The sequence below is a fragment of the Sinohyriopsis cumingii genome, chromosome 17 (genome assembly GCF_028554795.1).
Source record: "Sinohyriopsis cumingii isolate HCF-2022 chromosome 17, ASM2855479v2, whole genome shotgun sequence".
Classification (NCBI taxonomy): Eukaryota; Metazoa; Mollusca; class Bivalvia; order Unionida; family Unionidae; genus Sinohyriopsis; species Sinohyriopsis cumingii.
The window spans coordinates 97,786,969-97,810,560 of record NC_142977.1 but is presented as its reverse complement, the minus strand read 5'-3'; the positions used below and the strand labels follow the sequence as shown (position 1 = coordinate 97,810,560).

At 34.4% G+C, this 23,592-nt stretch overlaps 2 protein-coding genes across 3 annotated transcripts in view; one reads left to right on the top strand and one right to left on the bottom strand.

Annotated features, from left to right (window-relative positions):
• Positions 1–14,884, bottom strand: part of LOC149779508 (isopentenyl-diphosphate Delta-isomerase 1-like) — a 33,059-nt gene extending 18,175 nt beyond the window's left edge. Inside the window, exons 1-2 of the mRNA XM_089940219.1 lie at positions 14,721–14,884; positions 7,196–7,371 (exon numbers count right to left, since the gene is read on the bottom strand). Coding sequence (XP_089796345.1) covers positions 7,196–7,371; positions 14,721–14,818 — 274 coding nt within the window. The 5' untranslated portion in view covers positions 14,819–14,884. The remainder of the gene's footprint in view (positions 1–7,195; positions 7,372–14,720) is intronic.
• Positions 14,885–15,037: 153 nt separating this feature from the next.
• Positions 15,038–23,592, top strand: part of LOC149779507 (tRNA endonuclease ANKZF1-like) — a 38,923-nt gene continuing 30,368 nt past the window's right edge. The window contains exons 1-4 of one of the 2 annotated variants that reach the window (XM_089940207.1): positions 15,038–15,189; positions 19,459–19,677; positions 21,239–21,330; positions 22,639–22,735. In XM_089940207.1, coding sequence (XP_089796333.1) covers positions 19,479–19,677; positions 21,239–21,330; positions 22,639–22,735 — 388 coding nt within the window. In that variant the 5' untranslated portion in view covers positions 15,038–15,189; positions 19,459–19,478. Of the gene's footprint in view, positions 15,190–19,455; positions 19,678–21,238; positions 21,331–22,638; positions 22,736–23,592 lie in introns of both variants that reach the window. The other variant, XM_089940208.1, reaches the window with a different exon arrangement.

The window sequence follows — 23,592 nt, the reverse complement described above, 5'->3', positions numbered from 1 at the left end:
CAATTTTTGTTGTTGCAGCAAGAAGTTTCGTGTTTAAATCTTGAATTTTTTCGTCGTACGTTGATGTATCGACTTTTTGACGCGCTAATTCACGTACCACGTTAATTTCATCGTTGATGGATTTTATTTGTACTTGCATCGCGTTAATCCCCCTGGTAAATTCAGGAACAACAACATTACCAAGTTTAATAATTTCCTCGTTGATTTTTTTGTTGAGATCGTCGATCGATGGTTTCTGACCCATCGAGATATTTACTTCGTTAATTTTGGCAAGAATATTAGTAATTTCCTCGTTGATTTTTTTTATTTTTTTGTTGAGATCGTCGATTGATGTTTTATCGATTTTCTGACTCATCGAGATATTTACTTCGTTAATTTCGGCAAGAATACTAGTAATTTCCTCGTTGATTTTTTTTATTTTCTCGCTGAGATCGTCATCGGCTTTCTTATTTGCTAGTTCGTTTGCGGCGGAGGAAGTATCAATGGATGTTTTTATATTCTCGTCAAATTTTTTGCTAAATTTAGCTAAAATATCGTCAAGTTTTTTAAGATCGTTATTTAGTTTGTTAAGTCTTTTTGTCATTCTATCTTGAAGTTCGTCGTGTAATGTTTTATCAGCCTTCAGGGGTAACTTTGTTATAATATCGGCGATATCAGCAACAGATTTTAATACCATCTCCGATTGGCGAGTAAATTGACTAATATGATCGCGGTATTCGTCTCGCTTAATTATATCAGTTATTTTGACGTTGCTAGTTTGTAATCGCCCTTCTGTATTTTGAAAAACAGCAACTTCACCAGGATCAACTTCTGATAACGATAAAAGATTGTTAATATCGCTCTTGGTTGCAAACTTTGATGTATCGATGTCGACTGCATCTTTTTTTTCTTTCCTAAAGAGAGACCTACCGTAAATGTCAACCATGATATTTATCTACGGTATATTCAAATAAAATTTTGCGAAAAGGACGAGATGATTTTGAAATTGCATCAAGGACATTAATTGACTCTGGACCGCATATTGGTGGATCCGCTAATGTTTGTGTTGGAAGTGTTGAATACCAAACCGGAAGTTTTAGTTTTGACACGTATTTGATAAATTCATTCGGCGGTGCTAATCCATATGAGTCGAAGTAAATGATTTCGCGAGGATTAATCGCGTAAGCAACCCAGTGAGTGCCAGGGCCGGAATTTTTATCAAGATTTATTATTCCTGTCTCGGTAGGATTTGGTTTATCTGGTAGTTGATCTCGCATAAATACGCCTCTGAAAAATTTTATTTTCTTTTTTTTTGCTTCACTGATTAAATCTAAATTTGAGGCTGGTAGGATCGACTTAGACCGGATCCGTACGGGGGTCGTCTTAGATAAAGGCCGGATCCTTGTTGCGGCTGCATCAATTTTGCTAGAAGAGAGAAGGGGGAGATAAATCCTCCCTTTTTTTTGCGATATCTTCCTCCGACGATCTTTTTTCCTAATGCGGTACTTATCCCACCGAGTGCACCTAATCCTATTGTTTTTGCAATCATGGGGGCCGCCGCAGCTATTAATCCTGGAATAGCGGCGAATAAAGGAAAAATACCACCTACTTTGATCATATCTCTGATTGCTCCTATTGAGAGATTCAGACGAATACCAGTATTTGCTGATCTGGCTCTGGTGAAATGTCCGTGTTGATTTTTAGTTAACGATAGTTTATTAGGTCCACCGTGAAGTTGATTACTTTTTAAGGTTAAACTTAAACCTCGTCGTGCTGTTGTTGCTGCATGAAGTTTTTTCACCTGACCGGGGGTCAGAGTTACGCTGACGTGATCGTATGGCATATTAATAATCACTTAATCTAAATTTAGAATTTATTACATGTTCTCTACGGGTGCATCGATGACTCTCATTCTTCCACTAATACCTTCTAGGATCATTGTTCTATCGCTGAGAATAACCGCGATTGCTCTTGCGTTTCCTCCTGTGTTAATTCTGGCTTTGAAATGAATATCGACAACCGACTGCTTTACTAAATCGAGATGTTCCAGGGAAAAGTAATAGATAGGATAGAGTGTATTAAAATCTAGTTGTGATATTTGCAATCCGGTATCAATATTTTGATCGCGGCCCATGAAACTTAACAATCGATGATACGCGCGGGCCGTAGAATACTGATCAAAATTAATAGATATTTCCTCGGAAGGTTCTTGTTGGCCGTTTATTCTCAACGAAACATTTGTTGCCTCGAATTTATCAAATATCATGTGACTGTGTAATTGATCGTATTTATTTATGTTTTGGAGAGCAACAAAGATATGTCTTGGTGCGGAAGAACCTTGTTGTGAAGCAATTCGCCAGGTAAATATTCCGTTCATATTAATATCGTAGGAGTCAGTCATAGTTGTTAGCCAGGACATAACGGATTTTCCACCTTGATTCATAAATGACAATAATTTTTCTTCTATAATCATCGACGGTGTTATTGCTGGCATCCACAAGGTAATTTTTTCAAGGACAACTTTGCCAGCATCTGGACCAGCTTCTCGCCAGATGGCTCTATTATCATCGGCGTCTCGAACAAAAGATATCGTATGCTTCGCTCCGTAAATAACTTTTCTAAAATGTCTGCAAAATCCAAAAATATGAGATAATGGAATTGCACAGGAAAATCTTCGATCAAGCCCAACTAGCATTTTCTTTCGCGTGGCAAATCCAAGGTTGTAACCTTCAGTGGAATTAATTATCATATCTTCGAAAGGAGTAGGACCATCGGCTTGAGCAATAACAGGAGGAACAGCACGATTATTCGGTTGTCTGATAATAAACGGATTGCTTTCAGGATGTTCAGAGTTATCCTTGGCGAACATCATACTAGGACCGGCTGACCTGGTAAAATCATCAGAGTATCTTGCTAGTCCTATGATCGTCGTTGCTATATCAACATTATTCGTGATTGACTCAATCTCTTTTCCATCGATCATGTAAGTGGCGTTCTTGAATAATGCCATGATACCATTGTTAACAAATCCTATATTATAAGCCGCCGCAAAGTTGGTATCGTCGGTTTTTACAATTCTCCCAACAAATTCGATATACGCCTCAGATGGAAGAAAATATCTTGTTGTATCGTGGACTTGTATTTCCTTTCGATTTCTTGAATCGGGCTCAACTGTATCGTACGAGAAATACTGGAAATCTCGCACTGATGTATCCCTACCTACTGGTTCATCCATGTCAAATACTTCATTTGACACTTGTGCGAACATTTATTATTAATAATATCGTCTAAAACGAAGACCATCACCTGAAACAAAACTTGTATTTGCTAGATTTGTCCTAGCAACTTCCTGCGCTAGATTTGTATTAGCAACTTCCTGCGCTAGATTTGTTATAGCAGCTTCCTGTGCTAGATCATTTATTTTTTTATTTGCCGCATCATTTATGACCTTACTAACTTCGGGTGGCATTTCGCTGGTAATGGGTAATTTGACAGGCTGCTTTTTACGTACTAAACTTAATATTTTATTTTTGATAGCGTTGAAGCCTTTACTGGCCAAATTACCGATACCAGAAACAGCAGTCTCACCTATCTTTCCTATCGCTTTCAATCCTAGTTGTTTTACCATTGGTCCAATTTTAGGTATTACTCGCGTGACAAGACTTCCAATGATATCGCCGAATCCATTACCGTGAATATATTTGTATACTGGCAATCGAGAGTTTACTATGCGAACCTGATTAGGTCTGCGTTGATGTTTATGAATAATCATATTATTTCAATTGTGTTGATTTAATCGATGAGTTCATCGACAAACTCCTTGTAAATGTGAGAATCGATGATACCACCACGGAATAATCGCTGACAAATATCTGATGCTTCGTTGACTATCTCACGAGAATTATTTCCTGCTCGCTTTCCTCCGATTAATACTTCAAGACGAGATACATCGTTGACAACACTATCGGGACAAACTGAATATCCACTTCCTGTTTTTTTTGTTTCTGGAGATTCCAATGGCGTTACGTAGAATAAATCGTCTGACGGCGATGAAGATTTCTTCTCCTCTGATGGTGATCCCGGCGATGTCCCTGACGACGATAACCCTGACGACGATGACTTCGGTGGCAAATCCCCTATAGGACTATCTTGTTTAGGATATTTATCCTTTATAGTAAGATATGGGCTTATAGCAGCCTTTTCAAGAGGAGCATATGGTTGTAAAATAGAAACTTCTTCAAGTGATTTTACACGCGGGGGGTATGTTAATTTAGAAATAAGTTCCTCTGTGGGATTATAAATTTTTCTAGGACTAAACTTTTCAGGACTATCTTGTTTAGGTGTTATTAAAGTTGATAATCTTGCTTTTCCCTCTGATAACTTTATTCTGTAATTACCAACATCCGATGAAAATTTCGCAAAATCTTCATCGGAATATCTTACTGGTTTTCCTAAACTACCAAAATACATTATCGCATACCAATCAAGTATGTTAACTTTATCAGCATCAAATTCTTTTCGCAAAAAGAATCTTTTATTTTTCGTAGAATCATCCGCAGCTATTTGAACTACTGAATCATAGTCGCCAAGTAAATAAAATCTTTTTGGATTCAAATAAATATCCGCTGTTACACTAGGATCAATTTTAAACACACTAATAGCCGGTGATGATACATGTTCGGGTACAATTATCGGTTCATCACTCTGATCTTTTTTCTTTTTTGGTTTTCTTTCCTTTTTCTGAGGTGGAGTTCTTTCTTTTGGTCTAGCTCCTAATTCCTCTGGTTGAAATATTGGCTCCTGTGGTTGAATATCTTCCTGTGATGTTTCTTTTCTCCCTCGTTTTTTAGTTTTTTCCTTCTTCTCCTGTTGTTTTCTTTCTTTTTCCAGTTGTTTTCTTTCTTCTTTTTCCTGTTGTTTTCTTTCTTTCTCCAGTTGTTTTCTTTCTTCCGCCGTTTGCTTATTATATCTTTGTATATCTCTTGCCGTTTCTAAAAACCTTCTGTAACGCGGATCCGCTGTCTTACTTATTGATGTTGTTTGTGTGTAAATTTTATATACCATATCATACCAACTATCGCGAGTTGCATATCTTTTTTTCCCCACTGCAGTCAAAAATTCAGTTCGACCACTAAAATATTCCTCCGCAAATTGGCCAATCTCATCTATATTATACAATGTCGAGAGGGGCTGCGATATTATTTCCCATCCCTCATCGGTGAAATTTTCTCTTAAATTATCGATATTAAACTTCCCTTTTATCATTGAGATTTTTCTTCCTCCCGGTTTTCCACCTCCAGGTTGTCCTCCATCATCAATTGCAAGTTGTTGCGCCGCTGCTGCTATTGCTAATCGCTCGGGTAATGTTCGTGATTGCTCCTCAATACCTTTCAACATAGGAAAAATTCCGCGTTTCCTGGTATCTGGATCTTTTTCGTCGCCATATACAACCTGTTCAATTGTTCCGGTCACTGGCTTCAACCATTTTGCCGAAGTTTCTGAAATTCCATGTTGCATATCTTCGTAACCACGAATATTTTTCTTAAATAATTGTTTTGTCGGAATGAACTTCTTTAATGCCGCTAATTGCTCTCGCGCTAATCTGGCCGAATAAGGTTCTCCAACTGTGCTAACTTTTCGACTCATCTTATTTTCAACAATATTGTTTTATTGTGAAATAAAATTAGTATCCGCAGTCGGAATTTGCAATCACAAATAAATTTTACAATACCCCCCCAAAAAATTGCTGTTTTTTTTATGCCTAAAAATGCACTTTGGGTTGAAATTTTGCGGATTATTTTTCGTAGGAGGCTTTATTTTTGAATTCTGAGGCTTCTACGGATAAATGTTTGGTAGGAGGGTTAAATTTATCTGAGCCACCTGGTCTGTACGACTTCCCTGCTGCTCACAAGGTGTTCCATCCTCTGGAATAATCATCAGGGTTCAGGCAGATAAAATATCGAAAGCCATGGATAATGATTCTGATTTTAAGGCAAGCCATCGATGGATTTGGTGATTCCAGTACCAACATGGGATAAAATAGAATTTGTTCTCCAGTGAGATACATTCAGCAGATCTGGAGGCAGTATGTATTATTCCAAACAGCTCAGAGTTACTTACCCACAGCATGCATTATCCTAATCAGCTCAAAGTTACTTGCCTAAAGCATTCATGATCCCAACCTACTCGGAGAGTTATTTGCCCATAGTATGCATTATCTCAACAAGCTAAGAGAGTTACATGCCCACAGCATGCATTATTCCAACCAGCTTAAAGAGTTACTTGCCCATAGCATGCATTATCCCAACCAGCTTAAAAAATTAATAGCTTTCATGCATTATCTCAGCAGGCTTAGATAGTTACTTGCCCATAGCATGCATTGTCCCAACCAGCTAAAGAGTTGTTTACCCACAGCATGCATTATCCCAATCAGCTTAAAACATCAATAGCCTACATGCATTATCTCAACAGGCTTAGATAGTTACTTGAGCATAGCATGCATTATCCCAACCAGCTTAGAATTATTTATGTACAGCATGCATTGTCCCAACCAGCTTAAAAAATGAATAGCCTTCATGCATTATCTCAACAGGCTTAGATAGTTACTTACCTACAGCATGCATTGTCCCAACCAGCTTAGAATTCCTTACCTACAGCATGCATTGTCTCAACCAGCTTAGAATTACTTACGTACAGCATGCATTGTCCCAACCAGCTTAGAATTACTTACATACAGCATGCATTGTCCCAACCAGCTTAGAATTACTTACCTACAGCATGCATTGTCTCAACCAGCTTAGAATTACTTACCTACAGCATGCATTGTCCCAACCAGCTTATAAAGTTACTTGCCCATGAGGAATATGGATGTAACAGGAGGCTGCAATCATTATTCCGACCAGCTTAGAAAGTTACTTGAATGCATGTGTTAAGGCTGATACAATTTTTTTTAAATTACCACTGTAATATCAATTTTGGTATATCTGACCTCTAATCAACTCCCAGTGACATCTGGGGTGAGGTCAAAAATAAATACTGTTTTTGTAAATTGTTACCATACACGCAATTTACATGCTAAATGTGGTGAATTTTCACCCAGTAATTAAGAGAAAGAGCAACTGACATATGGATGGTGAAACAGAATACATCACAATGAACCCCTGCTAAGATATGGGGATACTACAATAAAAAACGTAATTCAAAAACCAAGCTAGACCTTTGTTGATGTTTTGAATTAGATGGCAATTTTTCTTGGATGCTGTTCCCACTGGTATGTCATTTATGTCCACTAGGATACATTCTTCCTGCATTTGCTGGGCTTGTGTTTTGTCAACACCAGACAAAACATCATCAGTGGTGACTTCTGGCCTGGATGCATGCACAGAAAACACCCTGTAAATAAGACAGAAAGGAAGAAATTGTTAACATAGGATCCTTGTGACTGACATTTGGTTTACCTTACTTGCATATACATGTATTGTTCAAAATATGATTTGGTACCAATCTGATTACAATCTGATCTCTACTGTCCTAAGTGAAAATCTGACAGTGACCTATCAGGGGTCATATTAAGATGATGACCAATGTTATTACCATAATTGCTAATTTTATCAGCCAATCAAATGAAATCTTATACCTTCACATTTGGGAGACTGAGCAGTGTGGCTGAAAAGCATAAATGTGTGCCAAATGATTTGAATCCCTTTCAGAATTTTGAGAGCTGCTTTTCCTCTGGCTATTTCAAAGGTCACCAGAACATGATCCCTAAGCAGACAATGTCAGATCTTCACCTAGGACAGTGGAGATCTGATTTGAATCAGATTGAATTTGGTACCAGTATTATCTTAAGACATTTATACAAGTTGTAATTGTTTTGTTTTCCCATTAACTGTTAACTTTCTTGCAGCACATGCATTTTTTTGTCTTAAAATGCATACTGAATAAGACACTACTGGTATGGGAAATTTTAAAATTTAAAAATGCCTTCAAAGGTTCCTTTCTTGCATGTTTCATTATTCCCAAGATGCAGCTGATGAGAGTGATGAACTCTGAATCAGTCTTTATTACAACAGACATCCTACATTAGAGTACACAGTACAATCATACTTTATTTCAATAGTACTCCTACATTAGAGCAGAAAGTACAGACTTTAATAGAATAGTTATCTTATATTAGACTGTACAGACTTTATAGCAATAGCCATCCTATATTAGAGCAGACTACAGAATGTAATATAGTTCTTATATTAGACTGTACAGTCAGACTTTATTACAATAGTCATCCTATATCAGAGCAGACTAGATTTTAATAGAATAGTTCTTACATTAGACTGTACAGTCAGACTTTATTACAATAGTCATCCTATATTAGAGTAGACTGTACAGTCAGACTTTATAACAATAGTCATCCTATATTAGAGCAGACTTTATAACAATAGTCATCCTATATTAGAGCAGACTGTGCAGACTTTAATAGAATAGTTCTTATATTAGACTGTACAGTCAGACTTTATTATAATAGTCATCCTATATTAGAGTAGACTGTACAGTCAGACTTTATTACAACAGTACTCCTACGTTAGAGCAGACTGTACAGTCAGACTTCATTAGAACAGTTATCCTACATTAGACTGTACAGTCAGACAATCTGGGATCTATAACTGACTGGTGACATCAACTGAGCACAAATACAACCAAGAGATGCAAGATTTGCATAAAACAGTGACATTAATAAAACCATGCCAAGATGTGTCATATGCATACATGTGACAGAACCAGGGTATCATATCAGTAGATTTCAAAATCTGTATCAGTATCAGTAGACTGGGCTTCTAAAAAGCAGACTTTGTATCGACATTAATTTCATGTGTTTCATGGGAACTGAAAACAAAACAAGTGCAATTCTGCCATAATATGTATTCTCAATGACAACAAACTTTCAGACAAGAAGTCATATTTTCAGTCCCAGTGGGGGCTAGGATTTGACTGAAAAGGTGTGCTGTCTTTGTATGATGGCATGAAAATTTATGTGCAGTCGCAGAGTCTGGAAACATAACTTGAGCTAGTTTAGTAAAAATTATCTGCAATGAGGAATGGTAAAATGTGCTCTTCCACAAAATTTGCAAACAAGGTCTCTGCAAGTGCCATTTTATCCACCTTTGATCCAGTCTTAAACAAGGCCTTCAAAGTGGGTGTGTGTTATAGATGAATCATGCATGGTGATATAATTTCTTCATCCATATACTATCCTAAAATTGCAGGAAACACACAATGTAAGCTCTGGACCTTTGCAACTCACCTTCCCATATCTGTTACTATTGCTGAACTTGTAATATTTCTTATCCACTGTTTTTTAGCATTAGGAGAAAGCACTTTTCAGAATTTTGACATGAACTGACCACAAAAAAGCTGTCCTTAAAAACACCTTTTAAATAAATCAAAATACAAGTGTTTCTGCTTAAATTATTTCTTGCTTTATCTCTCCTGTTTATCTCTCCACCATCCCAACCAAAGTTTGACTAATTTTAAAACAAAGACTCAAAAGCCCTCATGGATTATTTTTGATCCCTTTATTACTTATAACACCTAAAAAATTGCAAGTTTTGTTTTCATTTCTACAAATTATATCCCCTGGATAATCAATGTACATGTTGTGTACACATGTTAGCTCTAGTTTAATAACATTAACTCTTCATCCGATTACCCACCATGCATCAGTGCACCTGTTCTGGCTGGTTTCTGCAACATATAGCTTGCTGTACAAAAACATTTTTTTTCTTCAAATTTTTAAAAATCTTTTCATTTTTAAAAGTGGTAAATTTCAGCTATAAAACAGCATGTGCAGTAGATTCTTTTAAAACAGTATTTTTGTCCTACTGCCAGTAGAATCACATGTATGCATATACAAATGGCCCACAACCTTGGATGGGGATTGCTAGCCATTAAAAGACAAAAACACTAGTGTTTCTCCTAGCCACTTTCAGAATGGCAGAGCACCTTTCCCTATCTCTTACACAGGGTATCACCTCTTTTAGGTGCCATACCCTTTATGGGCCCTTTTCTCCTTTGCCATGCCGCCCCTCTGCCAATTCCTCTTCCCCTCTTCAGTCCCTCTCTATTGTTTACAGCTGCTCAAGTCCTAATAATTAGCATGCTTTCATCACATTTACTGACCCTGAGGTAAATGCCTTATGACAAGTTTCCTTCAGCTTAAATAAAAAATGTTGTTTGTCATTTACTGACAGACATAACTTAAACTCTGCCACCTAAATAAATTTTTACTGTGGTGTGGCATCTAATTTTTCTTTTACCAAAAGTGTATGACATTAAGAGTGCTCCTTATCCCAGTCTTACAGGTGCTTTGTTTTTATTGACAACTCTTAACAATTCTGAATAAAGTGATTAGCATTTGGCATGTTCCTGAAACACAAAAGAAGCGGAAGTGGTGTTATGGTTAAAAAGTGATACACTCGCTTGTAAGTCCAGTAAAACTGCAAACAACAAAGATCGTGATCTTCTGTAGCATTATGCACCTGCCGATCTGGGTCTATGTTACTGATTCTACTGATTACTCCTAACAAGCTACACAGACCCAGATCTGTAGTCTGTGCTGTTTGCAGTTGGAGCATATATGGTAAGTAACCATTATTATAAAATTCTAATTTCAAAGAACTGGTCAATAAAAAAGACATGGAATGACTGCCGTCATTATGTTTAGGGCCCAATATGAATGATGATGGCCATGATGTCACTGCAAACCTCACAACAGAAAATGATGCAGTTCTTTTAAGCAGCAGGCGAATTACACGATTGTGCACAATACAGGAATTTGCAAAGAAGAAAATCTAAGTACGATAATTCACAACAAATACTTTGAATCCAGAAAGAAAAATGTGGCTACATAGCTGAACAATCTGATCAAACCATCTGCTGGGTGGACCTGGAAACCAGCTCAGCTAAAAGATCAGGTAGATTCCAGGCCCTACACATTACACAAAGCCATTGTTATTTCAGTGAATCAGAAGAAATGAGAAGTATTTAAAAATTAACTCTTAGTTCCATTTTTGTAAATTTGGAACATTTTTAATTTTGAATTTAACAACTTGAGTACCATGAATGGCACATTACATCCCTACCCCATGCTTTTTTAAAGTCCTCTATGCTGTAAGTCACAAACAATGAGATCATGCAATGTTCTGATATGCAATAATATGATACACATCAATACACATAAAAAATAAATAGGCAAATGACATTTATTCTTGGCCTTTGAAGATTAAATGTATTTTTTATATCATATACATCATTTTTAAATAGATTCTCCACCTTTAGCATTGAACTGTGTATTATAACTGAAACATGATTGATACATTGATATGTCAGTTTCAGGTGAATTTTTTCACTATTATGTATGCATACATGGGCATAGCTGAATCTGGAGAATATTGACCAATGGGTGTCAATGACCCAGACCTTAATCAAGGTACAACCATGTGGTCTGGAACAAAACTTACTGCACAAAAGCCATTGGTTTCTTTCGACACTTACCACAATCATGACCTACTAATTCAACAGGTTTATTCTTTCTTACACAAAGTACAAGGCATTACAAAGAATGGTCAATGTGCTTATTCCAGAACAAACGTTATTCAACAAAAAGATTTTTTTTTGCATCATAATTACTTTTAACTCTCACACTGACCCCCAAATCAACATATCTCTTTGATATCTAAGTGCAAGCCTTCTAAATCTGTATCTTTGAAATAAGTAATTTCTCATTTTCCTGGTTTCATCCAGAACTGTCCTCTAGTCCTAACTGATTCTGTATCTAGTCAAACTTAACTAAAACTAGCTAGAACCCACAATTTCCATAATGGCTGGTGATCCATGCTGACATGCAGCTTTACGGCAATTTCCTAAACTTGCAATTGTAAAAAGCTAAAATACCAGATATGATCCTCATACTGTGTAAAGTGACACTGAAATTAGGAAAGATACATATAATAAAACTAAAGAGGGCATCTTAAGATAAACAATAGTGTATGTGTTTGATCTGGATTTTTAATATAGCTTTAAAACAAATTCAGTCATATCGCTACGATGTCTGCAGTGTGGCAGTTCATAGCGATGTCTAGCACTGGGGCGTCATGCCACAGACATGTAGCATGATGTCCCACCCAGTCACATTATTCTGACACCAAGATGACCAGTCCTAACACTAACCTGTTAAATACCACACTATTTCAAAATGCTGAACAAACTCCAGCAAGCAATTGTGAATGTTGTCTTGATTCATACTATACATGCTGGTTGTTGTTTAATGCCATTTCTCAGCACAAGATAGGCTATGTACAAACAGCCAGTGTAACTGATGGAGGAAGAACCAGGTAAAAACCATGGAACAACAGGAAATTACTGGTAGCTTTTTCACATACCCACAATGGCCAAGCCAAGACTTGAACCCACATAAACAGAGGTGAGATAGCAGTGATTGGTAAAGGAAAGCGCTTTAGACTACTCAGCCCCATACATCCAAGTGATAGACATACAGTACACCCTCCCTATAAAATATCTCAATATAGGGCAAGCATTTTTATAAGGATCCCCTCATTTCATTATTTAAAAATAATCATGCATACAATATCTCAATAAAAATACTTGCCTTTAAGGCAGTCCACTGTTATGGCTTCCACAGACAGTATTCAAGTGAGGAAGAACTTTACAGACAGTGAATATTTGTAACACCGAGCAGAGTCTATTCAGTTCTCTTAACTTTTAAAGAAAGTTTCAATTCGACAAATGAATACAGAAGGGACCCAATTTGATCATTCGATAAAATTAACTGCAAGCTGAGTGAGGTACATTATGCACACTTTCATACATAAAGAGCTGACATACAGTTGAAGGTATTCATGGGTGAAAGGTCAACTGTCTATATTTAGTGTAGGTGACATTGGGTCTTTTGTACAACATATCTGGTGGAAATAAATAACATTTAAAAATGCAGTAAACTAATTAAACAAATAAATATGCTGTCCTATGACTACTTTTTAAATACTTTGGAGATAATTTTATAAAGATAATGCTACAATGCATGAGAATATTTGTGTAAAACCCCAAATTACATCTTTTACAAAGGTAACCCATGCCAGCAAGAACAGTAACTCTTCCCAGCACATTGGTTCATAAGAATGTAAACAACAGCAAGAATACAGTATAAAGTTGAGTTAAAAAACACAACAAAACTTCACTTATGAAAAAGCGGACATTTATACCATGGAATCCAATTATATCAATAGTGCAAGTTCCCCATCCCATTTGACAATTTAACATTACTCCAGGAATGGTATAATATTGCTCAAAATTAGTCAGAATTATTAAGAAAAGATCTCAAATTTGGGATAAAAAAATGTAAGTTGCAATATCCGCAACTTATACCACAGAAATGCAGATTCACTGTTATGATAAATAAATTGAAACCTGTGCAATATGAAAAGCTGAATGAGGAATATCATATCAAAACTATATTCTAAAATGGCAATTGTGGTTTACTAAATTATGATTTCATATCAATGTGTGTGTATATATATATATATATATATATATATATATATATATATATATATATATATATATATATATATGTGTGTGTATGTATGTATATATATATACACATTTATATATATATGTGTGTGTGTACAAGAACACTGTAATCAATATACACTATTTTTTTAAGAGTAATATATAATTGTAACTTGTGTATGACTCATCATTATGGTATTTCATGGAAAAATAATAGGGGATGGGCTTGGAAAAAGGGCTTCAGAAGTACCTGAAACAAAAAAGATTCTATTGTTGAAACTGAATGTTCACAAAACAATTCAATATAACCATGTGTAAGAAATATGCAAATTTCATAACGAAATAAAATAAGGTAAAGAATTTGCAAAAGTTGACCAATGACCGATATTAGAAATGTTGGATGGTGCACATATTTGAATGCTTTCTGTGAATTTATGTTGAAAAGATATAATAAAGATGGGTACATATTTGAATTCTGCAAACACAAATTATGCACAAAATATTAAACTGTAAGCGCAAAATAGGACTTCAATTTGTGTATGACTCGGGAATATATTATTTCATGCAAATGTGTTAGTGGGGCATTTGATAAAAAGGCTTCAGCAGTACCTGGAACATTGAACAAGTTTATTTATTCTTATACAGTATCTTTTATATGTAACCATCTGAAAGAAATATGCAAATTTCAGCTTGAAATAACCAAGAGGTAAAAACTTTGCAAAAAAAAGACCTTTGATCAATATCACAGATGGAGGAAGGCATGTATTTTGATGTGTTTTGTGAGATTATTTGAAAAGATATAACGAAGAGTTCAATTTTGCATTCTGCAGAAAACATTAAATTCATATTTATTATCAAACTCTGAAAAATCATCCCCTTTTGCTATTAAGAGACCAACAACTTAATTTGGTGGGTGGCCAAGAATTTTTTGAGAAAATGTGTCTGACCCTCAAATAGCCTGAAAATATATTCTTGCTCAGATCTGTAGGTAAAAATTATATATTATATTTGAAGACAGCTGGGCAACTGTGAGAAAAGAGAGACGTGTAGTAATGTACACAAGAAAGATCCGAAGATCCGTATTTTAAGGAACATTTGATAATTGTTTTTTACAAGTTAGAAATTGAGATTTCGCATTGAATAGGCCTTGAGAACATCACCTTCTGATAATTCTTTGAATTTGACGACAATGGCTTTTTGTTAGTGGTACAGTATGTATGAATTCACCAAGTCTGGTAAGAAGTAACGTATCCATCATTTCTTAAATATCTCTCTCATTATGAAATCGTATGTTAATGTTCCTCATGGAAATGAATAACGTAATTTACGGTAGTCGCAATCACTTAATATCATTTAAATCTACAGATATATTCGAAATATTGAGGATTAATATGGTACATGAAATAAAATGCTATCGATTTCAGAAGGCGGGTTAAAATTGCTGTGATTTCAGAAACATAGATAATTTGCTCCTTGATAGGATAATATGGACACACGGCAAAGTCAAGATGGCAGCGCCCGTGGTGCAGTAATTGCACAACTATGCGACATGTATTTGTTATGAATACACTACTCTTTCATTTCAGCCGTCACTTTAGTGAAAACGTGAAACTATTCGCACGCTTTCGGGTAAGCCGCATCTTTCTAAAACTTTATGTTTCTTAAAATCCTAAATATTTGCATCAAATATGGTACAGGATCAAAGCTTAGGGCATTCGTTTCTATCAGTAGATCAGTTAGTAAAAAGAGAGAAAAGCATTGATAACATATGCGAATGTTATAAGTTGTTTCCCAAGTTTGTTATTTAGTGACAGAAATGATTGTCTATGTGCTAGCAAGAATAATGGGTAATACAAATTTTTATCAGAACATGCTGGAGTATCCACGTTGAAAGTTTTGGTCACTCCACTACTGTGAGGTTCAGCCTTTCTATATGATTTGTTCACCGATAGATAATAAGATTTTCCTACTTTAAACAAATTATTTTTTGAATATATTCAGATCCTAGATGTCCTAAAAGTTTTATCACAATTCCAAATGTATAGATTTCAGATTGGTGTTCTGAATGAATTCCATGTTTGAATATTCTTATGTGCCATTATTATCAAGTGTGCTAATGTGCCAACAGTCTTGATGTATCACAATGATATAAGCCAAAATGACCTTGAATGAATACACAATAATCCCAAATTAGTGATTCAGTCTGAAAATACTGAGCACTTTGTAATTACAGTGAATAATTTAAATAAATCATCTCAAATTATATCTGAACAGAACAATAAGACTGATTCCACTTTGCTGAGATAGAAATGAGTAATTTTGAAGGAAACACAATTTATATAAAAAGCTAAGACACAATAACAGAACCAGGATGAGGGTTATTTTCCCATCACATTTGTAAACAACTTGCATCTAGAACATTCATAATTTCTATATTAAAAAACTCTGTTTGCCTCCAGTAACTAATGCTCTTAAGATAAAATGAAAGATAAATATTAGCTATAGAATCTGTTGTTTACAAACTAAAAAAACATTAGTCAGGTAGGCCCAAAACTCAGTTACTAAGATCAGTCACACAATTAAGATATAAATAACATATAATCATGTAGAAAAGCCAGCCCCAAATACAAATTAAATATACATAACAAATGAAATAATTGCATTTGGTAATGAATGAATAACTATTTTTAAATACTCTTTTGTAGGTCAATTTTTTTAATGAATTGTGAATTTTTAAAAAATATGAACTATATTCACCTTCTTAAATTTGTTTTGTTTATCCAGAATAGTGTTTGGCGATATTATACAAATAATTTTACTGCACAAGAAAACTAATAAATAATAATAATATTTTATTGATTAAGGTTGATTTATTTAGTCTGTTATGTATATTTAATTTGATTTATGTGTTAGTTAGTTTTATTTTATTTCATGACATGCTACTGTAATGTAACATTGTATGTTGGACTTGACCTTGTCCAAAATTGAGTCAATTTCTGCTTGACTCAAATTGACTTTTTTGAGTTTTATTTATTGTGAGCAGTTAATACATAGCTAAATTATTCTCTATATGTATGAGTTTAAAATCATTATTATTAATAAGAGAAGTAAATGTGTTTATTTGGGTCTAGGTTTTGGAATTTCCTAAGTGAATTATACATAATCCAGGTTATTGTTTTGTAAACATGATCATTCTAGAAGGTTATTTTTCATTAGGTAATTTTTTTATATAGAAAATGCTAATTGTGACCTGAAGTCAAGTGTGTGTGTATATATATATATATATATATATATATATATATATATATATATATATATATATATATAAATAATGTAACTGATGGGATTTTATCAGTTGCATTAAGACCTAACACCTTGAAATTGTATATTATGTTGTGTTCAGTTGGGCTGAATTTTATTTCTTCAAATTATTAAATTCAAGTGATTATTTTCTCTGGAAATAAAAAAATTGCTCTGATAAAATTCTTGGATAGAGACATTCATTGGAATTTATAGCATATTCGAACCTGGAATTATATTTATGTAATTCAACAAAAGACTATAGGCACATCAATATGAATTACAATGTGGGTTATTCCGCACTCCCCAAAGACTATTACATTATTGTTAGTTTTAGTAACACCTAAATACTGTTTGCAAAAGTTGTCTTGCACAATTTTAATATCTCTACTGAATTTATATCCCCAAATTTCTGACCCTTATCAAGCAATTGGTTTTATCAAAGAGTCACATTTTTTAAAAGCATCCTGAGCACTAAAAGAGCAAAGTAATTTCTGATAATTCAGAAACCTTGAAGAAACTAGTGTCTGCTTAGCTTTTGTCCAAACCAACTCAGGGGTGAAAATATACCCATATACTTGTAGTAAGGCATATATTCAGTATGTCTTTCTTTGAAAAAACATACTTCCTTTTGCTTGACATGTCCCCCATTTCTGAAAACAATGATTTTAGTTTTATCAAGGTCGACCATCTTGCAAGTTTTATCACAAAAGCATTTTGAAAAACATTTTTTAGGTTCTGAAGGAGCTTTACTGTATCAGCACCATTAGCAACACCAACAGTGTAAAGAATTGCAAAAACATCATCAATGTCTTCTGAGATAAATGTTCCTCTGTTGCATTCAAGCTTATGCTGTATAATCAAATCATTAATAAAAAGGGAAAACATGATAGGGTTCAAAATACAACCTCGTGATGTGTGTAATGTAAATTTGAAATAAGTAGTTAAACCTTTAGGTGTTCAGAAGGTAATATTTAAAGAATACAGCTTTAAATTTCAGACACCAAAATTTGGTCACAATATGAAGTTTATGAACCATATAGTATGTTAAACTTTCTTTCACTTTTGAGCAGACTCTATTCAGGGATTCAAGATTGCTAGATTTGTGCTTGTTTCTAATACATGTATAATGTGCCAATATTTAACCAAATGCAGGAAAATCTTATATTTTAAAACTCGAACTGGAGTCCTTCATTAAATTATTCTTGTATTAAAAAAATATCAATTTTTTAGGTCATCATACTGTCATTATTTATTTATTTATTTATTTAATTATAAATGCTTTCACTTTCGTCAAGTGAAAATGTCGGTTTATTTTGGCAAACCGCTCTGGTGGCCTAGCGGTTAAAGCATCTGCCTCGGATGCGGGAGGTCGCTGGATCAAATCCCGGCCAAGTCATACCAAAGACTTGTAAAAATGGTACCAACAGCTGCCTCACTAGATGCTCAGCATTAAGAGGTTAGTGTTAGGACCGGTCAGCCTGTTGTCAGGATAATGTGACTGTGTGGGACATCATGCTACATGTCTGCAGCATGATGTCCCAGTGCTAGATATCATTATAAACTATCACACTGCAGATGTTGTAGCGATATGACTGAATAATTGTTAAAGCTATGTTAAAAGTCCAAATCACATACACACAGAGTTTATTTTGGCATTTTTTATATAAATAATACCATTTACCGGTACTATGCAGTAATAGGCTCTTTACTTTTGAAATTAAAGGGCAGGGATAAAGAAAGAACTGCAGATGATGCAAATATCTTTGACCCAATATCTATATGATCCAGTTCTCTTTTCTTTCATTGCATTCATGTTTATTAATTAGTAATCAAAAAGGTCATGCTCCAGTTATCATGAGTATCATCAAACAAATGTAAATAAGGTGATATTGGACAATTGTGTTTGCATGAGAACCATTTTTTAAATTTAATTTCAAGTAAAGGATTAATTATAATCAGTGGTGCTAATAGAGATATATGTTTTATATTTTTTGATAATATATAAAAACAGAATATGAAACCATAAGTTGTTTCTGATGACTTATGTATTTTAGTCTCATTTTTTGACACAATTCCTCAGCAAGTTAAAGTTTCAAAGTTTATTTTATGTGAATTTCCAAGTAAAGAAACATTTAAGATATTGCTACATTTTTGTGCATGCTGACTTTTCAGACAGTCATACAGACCATGATATGTATTGCATGGACTGTATGTACTCACTTATAAGTCTAGTCCTACTGCAAACTTCACAAACCTAGATCTGTTGTTGAATAATATGCAGGTAGATCTGGGTCTGTGCCGTTTGTTAGAGTGATCATTTGAACAAATAACAGAGACCTTGATCTGCTGGCACATTATGTGATGGCAGATCAGGCTCTATGTTGTTCGCACTTGGACCTTACAAGCAAGTTTAGACGGTATGTATGCATGTACAGCCAATGCAAAGTGAGTGATACTGTTGATCAGTCAATGCAGAGTCGAGTACATAAACAAATCAGACCATTCAGAAAGACTGGTTTTAGTGTTAACGATTGTTCAAGACTTGTACATTATGAATCCAAACAATGTTTAAATGAACAACTTTGTTTTTAGTAGATTCCAGACTGTTCCTCTGGATGATGGCAACATCAACAAGTTCTGTGACTTGCCCTAAAAGGGTACCAAAGGGACAGGCAAAGAAATACTCCTTTTGTTTACTCTACAACACAGAGGCAGCTAAAGAAAAGTTGAGTGGTCTAACCATAGCCACTTTTAACCTTAACCTGGATGAACAAGTGTCTGCTGCATCTTCCGAAGAAAATTCTATTGGACCAGGTAAAACAGTTAAACTGTTGTTATATATTGGACAGATTTGAACAGCAGCTACAAATTTTTTCTCACACACATGGAATAATATTTATATCAATAACTCTACTCACAGACATGGAATCATATTTAAATCAATACATGTAACTCTACTCACACACATGGAATCATGTTTAAATCAATAACTAATCACACACATGGAATCATGTTTAAATCAATAACTCTACTCAGATCATATTTAAATCAATAACTCTACTCACATGAATGGAACTATGTTTAAATCAATAACTAATCACACACATGGAGTTATGTTTCAGCCAATAACTACTGATACTTATGGAATCATGTCTAAATCAGTAACTGTACTCACACAAATGGAATCATGTTTAAATGAATAACTCACACACTCACACACCTGGAACCATGTTTAAATCAATAACTACTCACACATGTGGAATCATGTCTAAATCAATAGCTCTACTCACAAACATGGAACCATATTTAAATCAATAACTGCACTCACAAAAATGGAATCATGTTTAAATCAATAACTCTACTCACACATGGAGCCATGTTTAAATCGATAGCTCTACTCACACACATGGAAACTTGTTTAAATCAGTATCTACTCACACATATGGAATCATGTTTAAATCAATAGCTCTACTCACATGCATGGAAACTTGTTTAAATCAATAACCCAACTCAAATGGAATCATGTTTAAATCAATAGCTGTACGCACATACATGGAAACTTGTTTAAATCAATAACCCTACTCACACAGATGGAGCCGTGTATAAATCAATAACTACTCACACACATTGAATAATGTTTAAAACAAGAACTCACATATCAAATCCTATTTAAATCAGCAACTCTACTCACACACAGGGAATCAAATTTAAATCAATAACTCTGTCTTCTATTAAGGACGATACATTATTTACAAAACAGGAACTGTCTTATGTATGATGTGCAGGAGGGGTTAAATAATGTAATAAACTTAATATTCTAACAAAATTTATTGCCAGTTATTATTTTCTGCTGCTTGTTTCTTTAAAATTAGGTGATGTCTATAGGTGTATTGTAGTAATTTTTACTGTGTAATGTAGTCATTTTTGCTGTGTAATATAGTCATTTTTGCTGTCTTGTGTAGCCATTTGTGCTGTCTGTTGTACTAATTTTTTACAGACTATTGTAGACAGTAATGTAGTCTGTTGTAGTTAGTTTTTGATTATTGTAATAATTTTTTTTAACTGTTCAAGAAAACACTGTATAATCTTATTTTTCAACATCTTAGTGAAAATAAATATGCTGGCATTTTGTTATTAAAAATTGATATTGTTTCTAAATAGCTTTGTTTGTTGAAACCTCTCAGCTAAAAAATAGACAGTATTAGAGATGTATGACTCAAGTATTATATTATTTTATTCTTGGAATGAGATACCTAACTCATTGTTAGTCTTTGAATATGAACAGTACAAGTAAAAAGTCTCCATGTTTTAAGTTGTATTAATTTTTCAGTTGAGAATGTAGATTGTTCATATGCTTCTTTTATATTTTTCACAGACACATCCATTCCAGACATTGGTGATCTGACAGTTTCAGACAGGATGTCTTGCAATTTCTGCAGTACAGAATTCACTTCAAAAAAGGAACAGGTAGAGGACTTCACCATACTTTCTTTTACATTGCCTTTAACCAAGGCTTGAAGTTAGTGTTTTTTTCACTAACACACATGGTCACTAAAGAAAATCAAACAGAAGTCAATTCAGTTTCTAATTCAACATTTATTATTCATTTACATCACCTCAATCAATAACAACTATATTTCTCAAAACATGACTCACTGAAAGTTGAAAGTTCACATTCATTGTATGCATCTGTTTTCTGATTCATCATCAGATCTAGATCCATAATGCCTAATCTCTGGCCTTCTGATTTATCATCTGAAGATCTAGATCCATAAGGCCTAGTCTCAGGATTTCTGATTCATCTGAAGATCTAGATCCATAAGGCCTAGTCTCTGGCTTCTGATTCATCTGAAGATCTAGATCCATAATGCATAGTCTCTGGCCTTCTGATTCATCATCTGAAGATCTAGATCCATAAGGCCTAGTCTCAGGCTTTCTGATTCATCTGAAGATCTAGATTCATAAGGCCTAGTCTCTGGCTTTCTGATTCATCCAAAGATCTAGATCCATAAGGCCTAGTCTCAGGCTTTCTGATTCATTATCTGAAGATCTAGATCCATAAAGCCTAGTCTAAGGCTTTCTTATTCATCATCAGATCAGGATCCATAAGGCCTAGTCTCTGGCCTAATGATTCATCATCTGAAGATCTGGATCCATAAGGCCTTGTCTCTGGCCTTCTGATTCATCATCAAATCTAGATCATAAGGTCTCTGGCCTTCTGATTCATCATCTGAAGATCTAGGTCAATAAGGCCTAGTCTCTGGCCTTCTGATTTATCATCTCTTTTAGATAATAAGTCTTGTCTCTGATTCATCATCATCAGATCTAGATCTATAGTGCCTAGTCTGTTGCCTTCTGTTTTATGGTACAGCAGCATGCCACAGGTTGATGGCATCTCTTGGTTCCAGTGAGTTAAGGGTCATCATTATTCATGTGACAAATTATGAAAGTTTTACACTTATCAATGAACCATAATGAAGTACATCATGCACTTTTGTATTTCTTTGATTACTCAGTGCAGAAAGTGTACTATATCACTTTCTTTTCTTAGCAATACTTCAGTGATTCATATGAATTTCACCTAAACCAGGATGGCAGAGGTGCAAAACATGCATGTTTGAGCTGCACTGTCCAAGCCCCATGGCTTGGAGCTTTATTGCTCACAGTAACTGACCAGTTTTCAAAGCTTAATTATGTTGAAAATGAAAATGATGGATTATTTTGAATTGTTATTATTTCCTCTCATTTCGAATCTGGTTATATTTTATTTTTCAGAAAGATCACTATCGGTCTGACTGGCACAGGTATAACCTTAAACAGAGGATCAAGGGGGATAACTCTGTCACAGTAGATGAGTTTGAATTGATAGCAGGTATTATTTGTCAGTACAAACTACATTGTGTGTATTTTTCTCTTGCTGTTAATATTTTTTCCATGTCACCTTTTTTATAGAGAAATCTAGCTTTTCCAGTCCCTTCCAAATTGCAGTCCACTCTTTAAATTCAACAAGGAATCAGAGCTGTACCTAGCACCATTTTGAAGTTGACAAAAAAGTTTTTTAATTGGAAATACATCATAATTCTCTTAGATTTAAATATTAATAATAACTTAATATTCTTTCCTACATCTAGAGATCAATATATTTTATTGAAAATGGCTACTGTTGAATTTGCCAATTTTGTTCCTAATATCAGTTTTCTTCAATTCAAGATTTGCTTGATTTGATGAAAGTCCTTTGAGTAACAATAGATTTGAGAATGAATATATATATATATATATATATATATATATATATATATATATATATATATATATATATATATATATTAAATGCTAATTTCTCCACAGAAATTAGAAATTGACAATTTTGACTTTAGAAATAAAATCCACTGCAAGACTGACCTTTGACCCTTCTGCTTAGCTGGAATGGAAAAAATGATTTATTAAATAAGGATGAAAGGCCATATGAGCAAAATGGAGGTGATATGTCATAAAGTAAGATAAAGATGAGTTTGAGATTATTTCTGTCAAACAGCTTCAAAGATTTTGTTATTGCTAGGTGATATGCTTTGTGTGAGATAGCACGAGTTCACATTCTGTGTATCACATAGCTTGGAAGACTTTGTCAGTGCTAGGTGATATGTCATTGTGTGAGGTAAGCATAAGTTTGACATTCTGTGTATCACATAGCTTGGAAGATGTTGTCAGTGCTAAGTGATATGCATGAGT